This window comes from Xenopus laevis, chromosome 9_10L (assembly GCF_017654675.1).
Source record: "Xenopus laevis strain J_2021 chromosome 9_10L, Xenopus_laevis_v10.1, whole genome shotgun sequence".
NCBI classification, from domain to species: Eukaryota; Metazoa; Chordata; class Amphibia; order Anura; family Pipidae; genus Xenopus; species Xenopus laevis.
In genome coordinates this window covers 125999335-126006796 of record NC_054387.1, presented here as the reverse complement: position 1 = coordinate 126006796, position 7462 = coordinate 125999335, and the positions used below count along the sequence as shown (strand labels likewise).

At 37.1% G+C, this 7462-nt stretch overlaps 1 protein-coding gene across 1 annotated transcript; it reads right to left on the bottom strand.

Annotated features, from left to right (window-relative positions):
• Nucleotides 1-3154: 3154 nt before the first annotated feature.
• Nucleotides 3155-7462, bottom strand: LOC108701931 (taste receptor type 2 member 4). The gene is made up of 2 exons (XM_018236938.1): nt 7427-7462; nt 3155-4084 (listed from the first exon to the last, which is right to left on the bottom strand). The coding sequence occupies exons 1-2, from the start codon at nt 7460-7462 to the stop codon at nt 3155-3157; spliced, it is 966 nt and encodes a 321-aa protein (XP_018092427.1).

The following is a 7462-nucleotide window of genomic DNA, read 5'->3' as shown; positions in this document are numbered from 1 at the left end:
GTAGCAGATAGAGAGTCAAGCAGTCAGCCTCATTGAGAAATAAAAAAGAAAACTAAAATTAATTATTTAAAAAAAACAACAACAACCCATACAGAACAAAAAGTATTATTTCAAAGGAACGTGATTAAAAAGCACTTCAGAAAAGTTTTTCCACCCCATGGTCAGAATGGTCTGATCACACTCACCAAGGCTTATTCTACCATTCCATATGATCCTTTTGACTGTTGCCGCAAACAAACAGGACAGTGGAAGGGACCAGGCATATATATGGTCATGCATATGGTATCCATCTTTCCAGATGCTTTTCAGATTAACAATGGACCAATTAGACTGATGTTGCATAGTTATATAGTTACATAGTTAAATTGGGTTGAAAAAAGACAAAGTCCATCAAGTTCAACCCCTCCAAATGAAAACCCAGCATCCATACATACACCCATACCTATACTAACTATAGAGCTTAGTATCACAATAGCCTTTGATATTATGTCTGTCCAAAAAATCATCCAAGCCATTCTTATAGTCATTAACTGAATCAGCATCACAACATCACCCGGCAGTGCATTCCACAACCTCACTGTCCTGACTGTGATGAACCCCCTACGTTGCTTCAAATGAAAGTTCTTTTCTTCTAGTCTAAAGGGGAGGCCTCTGGTACGGTGATCCACTTTATGGGTAAAAAGGTCCTCTGCTATTTGTCTATAATGTCCTCTAATGTACTTGTAAAGTGTAACCATGTCCCCTCGCAAGCGCCTTTTTTCCAGAGAAAACAACCCCCAACCTTGACAGTCTACCCTCATAATTTAACTCTTTCCTCCCTCTAACCAGTTTAGTTGCACTTAGTCTCTGCACTCTCTCCAGCTCATTTATATCCCTCTTAAGGACTGGAGTCCAAAACTGCCCCCATACTCCAGATGAGGCCTCACCAGGGACCTATAAAGAGGCATAATTATGTTTTCATCCCTTGAGTTAATGCCCTTTTTTATACAAGACAGAACTTTATTTGCTTTAGTAGCCACAGAATGACACTGCCCAGAATTAGACAACTTGTTATCAACAAAGACCCCTAGATCCTTCTCATTTAAGGAAACTCCCAACACACTGCCATTTAGTGTATAACATGCATTTATATTATTTTTGCCAAAGTACATAACCTGCATTTATCAACATTGAACCTCATTTTCCAGTTTGCTGCCCAGTTTTCCAGTTTAGACAAAAGATATGTAGCAGAATACCAGGCCCTAAAAAAAATCTTATTGGATTTATTTATTGTTTGATTGACTTTTAGCAGTCATAGGGCCAGATTCCTGAGAAAATGTTATCTTGTGGTTTACCTTGTGAAAAGTCATGGACGAGTTTCAATTCAAGGAGAAACAAAGTTTCTCCAAATTCAGTTCCAGTTTTTCCCCATAGACTTCAATAGAGTTTTCATGTGATAAACAGTGAGATAAGTTTTTCTGAATTGAATTGCATCACAAACTGAATCTCGTCCATGACTTTTAACATGATAAACCGTTTTCTCACTTTATTTAATATGGCTCATGGTGGCTAAAAATCATTTAAACAATAAATAAACCCATTAGGCTGGTTTTGTGTCACAAATGGCTCCCTAAATCCAGAACAAGTACTAGGCTCTCTGGTCACGGCTATGGCCTCAGGAGGAGCCCTCAGCTACTCAGATGCCGCCAGGTCTTAATAAGAGCGGAGCCAAGGAAGTACAAGGTACTGTTTTATTATTATAGAGAAAGAAGAGGAAATAATATTATAAAATGTTAATTATTTGAATAAAATGGAGTCTATAGGAGAGGGCCTTCCTGAAATTTGGAGCTGTCTGGATAACAGTTTTTTAGATCCCATACCTGTACATATAGTCACACTGCCTTCTCTAGTATGGTTCTCTTCTCTCCTATTGGACTTAAGCAGAATAAGGTGAGCTATAGAGCACCATTGTTTTAGCTGTAAATGTAATCCTGTGGGTTCCTAAAAAAAAGTGTGCCAACAATTGAATGCTCTGAAACATGTGATTGAATTGTGCAGTCAATTAATGCAGTAAAATACCTACTGTATAATTATTGCACATATATATGAGTTCAGCATTCATTGGTCATATGACTGTTGCTGATTCTCTAGTTATTTATGGAGGACACTTCATGGAAAGCATTTGTTACCCCGTGGCACAAGTGCTAAAACGGGTGCAAGGGTGAGCCCCTCATTGCTCAGCAAGTACATGCGGCTAGGGGTAAGCTGCATTCTACTGTTTGTGCAGATAGTATCTACCTCCTGATTTTGGACTTTTTCTTTTTCGTTTTTTTTTCCGTATAATGTATAATTACTATATAATGTATAAAGAGAAATGTGCAGCATACTGTATATATATATTATATATGGCTTTTAAACCTCACACCAGTAAATGTTACACTTTATATTACACCTCCCCCAAAGTGACAACCTAATGTTTTTCTACTGAATGAGCTTAGATTTGTATACAAGTATGGGACCTGTTATCCAGAATTCTCGGGACCTGGGGTTTTCCGGATAACGGATTTTTCCGTAATTTGGGTCTTCATACCTTAAGTCTACTATAAATTAATTTAAACATTAAATAAACCCAATAGTCTGGTTTTGCTTCCCATAAGGATTAATTATATCTTAGTTGGGATCAAGTACAAGCTACTGTTTTATTATTACAGAGAAAAAGGAAATCATTTTGAAAACAGCCGTTCCGTAATTCGGAGCTTTCTGGATATCGGGTTTCCGGATAAGGGATCCTATACCTGTACTTTTCTGTCGCTTGTTAAACCCGTGACAACCAAGGCTGCCTCTCCCAAATTTGGAAATAAAGAAGCCATGTTAGTACAAAGACCTTTATTTACGCCTACATGAATTTCTGAATATTATTACATAGTAACATAGTAACATAGTAAGTAAGGTTGAAAAAAGACACATGTCCATCGAGTTCAACCTTTTTTTTTTTTTTTTTATTAACTACCTATCTGCCAGTTGATCCAGCTTCATGCTTCATGCTTTCTGGATTACAAATATAAACCCATTTGCAGATATCATTTTATATCAGTTTCATATTATTTTTCTAGGGACTTATAATACATTAATATTAAAAGCAAAAATCATTTTATTTTAGAAAATTGGTCACTGATCACTCACAAAAACAGATCTTTGACAAGGCCATTTTTAGTTTGGTATTTCCAAAAATCAGAACTATAGCTTTGGCTGAGGGATTTGTTATAATAACAGACCAGTATAATACATGTCTAACAATGACATCCTTGAGGTTTGTTAGACCCATGGCCAAAATAATAACCGTCAAGGAGAAAATCAAGTTCAGAATCAAAAGGAAGGACATTGTCCTGCAAGTTCTCACATGGCTCTGCAATTGAGGACTCCAGGACTGAGAAGCTTTGTTCTTCATCCTCTGGACATGTCTCAGAAGGGACATCATACTCAGTCCAATACAAAGAGAAGTTACAAGAACTGGCACACAGCAACCAATGACAACGCTGAATGACATGAATTTAATATCCAGTTTGTAGACCGAATTTTCAACTGATAAGGTGGTATTTTCCAGAAATTCTGTATCCATTGCCCAAATTAATGGAACATTAATCAAGCATGAAATCAACACAGATCCAAACAGAAACACAGAGCTTGCAGAGGAGAGTCCCCTTTGAAATCTTGCAAAAACTCTATGTGAAATATTGACAAGCTTCACGCAATAGCAAATGGAGAGGCAGGCAGTGAGCCACATAGAAATATAAGTCACTGATAGAAATAACATACAGCCAACCATATAGTATTCTTTATAAAACATTGCATTCCTGTATAGTTCATAAACCATAATTGTTTCACTGATGGTTACAAAGCACTGCAGGAATAGGTTGTTGCACCCCATGATCAGAATGGTCTGATCACACTCCCCGAGGCTCATTCCGTTCTTCCAGTCTCTGAGATACACAGCTACAATAGATGAGTTTAAGATGACTCCACATAGCCAAGTTACTATAAGAATTGTTGTTTTGATTACATTTATAAAGAATGCCGTCTTCAGGGAGTTAAATATTTTTCTCCTCTGCTTTTCAGATTCATTAAAGTGCAATGAGATTTACAAGAGCGTTTTAGAGGTGTTTACATAACGATGATTAACTCTTATCAGAATATCATGGAAATTTGGAACATTACATGAAACATGCAAATGTTTTTAGCAACTGATTATCTTTCACCTGTTGTGTCTCATTTTCCAGGAACTCAATTGGAACAGCACCACTTAATCTTGTTCAATTAAAAATGCCTTTAGTGCAATGTTTTGGGGCATTGCAATAAAGGCATTTTTTATTTAACAAGATTAAGGGGGCGATTCACTTACTTCGAGTGAAGGATTCGAAGGTAAAAAACTTCGGATTTCGAAGGTTTTTTTGGGCTACTTCGACCATCGAATGGGCTACTTCGACCTTCGACTACGACTTCGAATCGAAGTAAAAATCGTTCGACTATTCGACCATTCGATAGTCAAAGTACTGTCTCTTTAAAAAAAACTTCAACCCCCTAATTCGCCATTTGAAAGCTACCGAAGTCAATGTTAGCCTATGGGGAAGGTCCCCTTAGGCTTGGCTAACTTTTTTTGATCGAAGGATATTCCTTCGATCGTTGGATTAAAATCCTTCGAATCGTTTGATTCTAAGGATTTTATCGTTCGATCGAAGGAATTATCCTTTGATCGTTCGATCGAACTATCTGCGCTAAATCCTTCGACTTCGATATTCAAAGTCGAATGATTTTAATTCCTAGTCGAATATCGAGGGTTAATTAACCCTCGATATTCGACCCTTAGTGAATCGGCCCCTAAGTGGTGCTGTTCCAATTGAGTTCCTGCCGTATTTGCCAGTGGTAAGTGGCCGCTGGGGAACCTGCACCCCGATAAAGGAGAAAAGATTCTACGAGGTTGTGCTGACTATCTTGTTCATAAGTGTCTCATTTTCCATACAGCTAGACTTTTGTTTACTAGACCTGGTACACAGGAACCAAATACATTGTTGAAATACATGAATTTAAAATTAATTTTGTGCAAAAATGTTGTGAGGTGGTATTTTGCATGCTTTGGAATATTATTCATGCATGAAACACCACTGATCTAAACAGGAATGGAGTGCTTGCAGAGGATATTGCCCTTTTTAATCTTATAAACAATTCCTATCAATAATTGACCAATTTTACACAGTAGCAGATGGAGAGCCAGACAGTAAAGCAGGCAATAAATCCGGGGCCCTGTTGTGGCCTTCATGATCTGAATGAAGCACATGTTTGGGCGTAAGTAGGGGCACTTAAATTGCTGCCCACGATTGCAGCAGAATTTTATTAATGGGAGGCAGCTGCAGATCTCTGTGCTCCAAAAAAGATAACAAAGACCTTCACAAAATCAAATTGAGTAGAATGCAATGGTGTAAAATGGGTGAAAAGTGCAAAAGGAATGCAGAAGAGTGCATTCTGCCTAAAATACTTTAGCTTTCTTGACATATTTTGAAAACTCCCATGTGAGTGGCATAATAGAATTCCCTTCAAACAAACCCTCATCTGTCCATTGATTTGAAAGAATTTTGGCAGGTTTGAAATCTTTAATTTCTCAGTTAAAAGAAAATGGTGGATCTGATTTTTTTTTTTCCATTGGAACTTGATAAATCGATCCCTATACTCTGTATCCACTTTTAATTTGCATTAAAATCTGATTTTCTAATGTACCCTTGGAGTTTTAGTTTTGCTTATGAATTTGATTAAAATCTTTTGCATACGGTATTGTCTTTTGGCAACATGAATTTTGGAATGGAAAGAATCCTTTTGAACAAGTGCCGTATAAATAGATATAAAGATATTTGATTATTATTTGATTATTTGTCTCTTTGGCATGCTAAATGTATGGTTTAAGCGGTGATGCAAATGGAAGTAAAGTAATATATTTGCATTGGTATTATTACTATAATCAAAGAGATAAACACTAGCTACGTAAACCCTATTAAAATGTAAAAATATTACTTCTTTGTGAAAATCAAGAACTTGAAGCCTGGTTTCCTTTCATTTTATGGTGCCATGGATACTATTAATAGTTTAGATATTTTCTATTTCCATTCTATTTTGATAAACGGGTATTCAAAAAAAGGACACCAAAAATTCTATAATTTTACTCTCAGTTAACAAAACTATATGGGGCAAATTCACTAAGATTGCCAGGTGTAACTTCGCCAGCGCTCCGCAAATTCACTAAAATCCGAAGTTGCGCTCAGGGGTAGCGTAAGGTTGCGAAGTTGCACTAGCGTTGATTCGCTAAGCGAAGCAAAGTTACGCTAGCGATGGTTAATTTGCATACGGCGCCAAATTCAAATTTCAATGGAGGAATATGTAGCAGCACTACACAAGCCTGGGAAACCTTCAAAACAGCAAATAATTTTTTTTTTGCCCTACACATGTGCCCACTGTATAGTTAAGTTGCCATGAGTCAGGAAATGTAGGGGGGAAGGAGGGGAGCCCCAAAAAAAATTTCGATCTTTTTCAGCCTATCACCCATAATATAGAAAAAACGCCAGCGTTTTTTGAGACTTAGAAAAAATGTGAACTTTTTTTGAAGCAATCCCTATCTACTCTATTGCGCTTCGCCTGGTCTGAGGTGGCGAAGGAAGTCTAGCGTAAAAGGTAGCGTTCAGTACAATGCGCGCGTTAGTGAATTTGCGTAGTTACGTCCGTTGCGCAAATTTGCCAGTCGTAAGGTAAGTAACACTAGCGAATCTACGCCAGCATTCGTTAGTGAATTTGCGAAGTAACGAAAATGCCCAACGCTAGCGAATTGACGCTAGCGTTAGGAGCTTCGGCGCTTAGTGAATTTGCCCCTATATGTTTCATACTTGATTGTAGTGGTTATAAATAGTCATAACAACTAGAATGAGGCAATAACACCCATCCTCATTTTCTTTCTTATATTCTGCTCCTCATTTATTGTTGATTCAGTCCTCGGTACAAAATATATGTACAATGCTGAGCATGTATTATTGCGGTACATGAAGCACTTGTTTCTTGTCTTGTTTCTATAGCTTCTAATACTTTATTGTAGCTAATTACTTTATTATGACTTGGGGGCAAGGTATAGTGCAATATGTTATAGACTCAAAGGAACCTGTATTCTATTTATACTTGCTATTGACCAGGTTTAAACTCAGGATTTGCTCTATCTGCATAATACAGTTTAATAAAATATGTGAAGGTGCTTCTTCAAAGTGTTACCTGGGCACATTTAAGTGCACATCTACAAAAAGCTATTGATGAAAATGTGATCTGATATTAAAATAATTATAAAACAGATGGCATTTTTGAGGTCATAAAAAGATGGCATTCTTGAAGTCATAAATAGATGGCATATCTGAGGTCATACAAAGTTGGCATTCTTGAGGTCATAAAGAGATGGCAT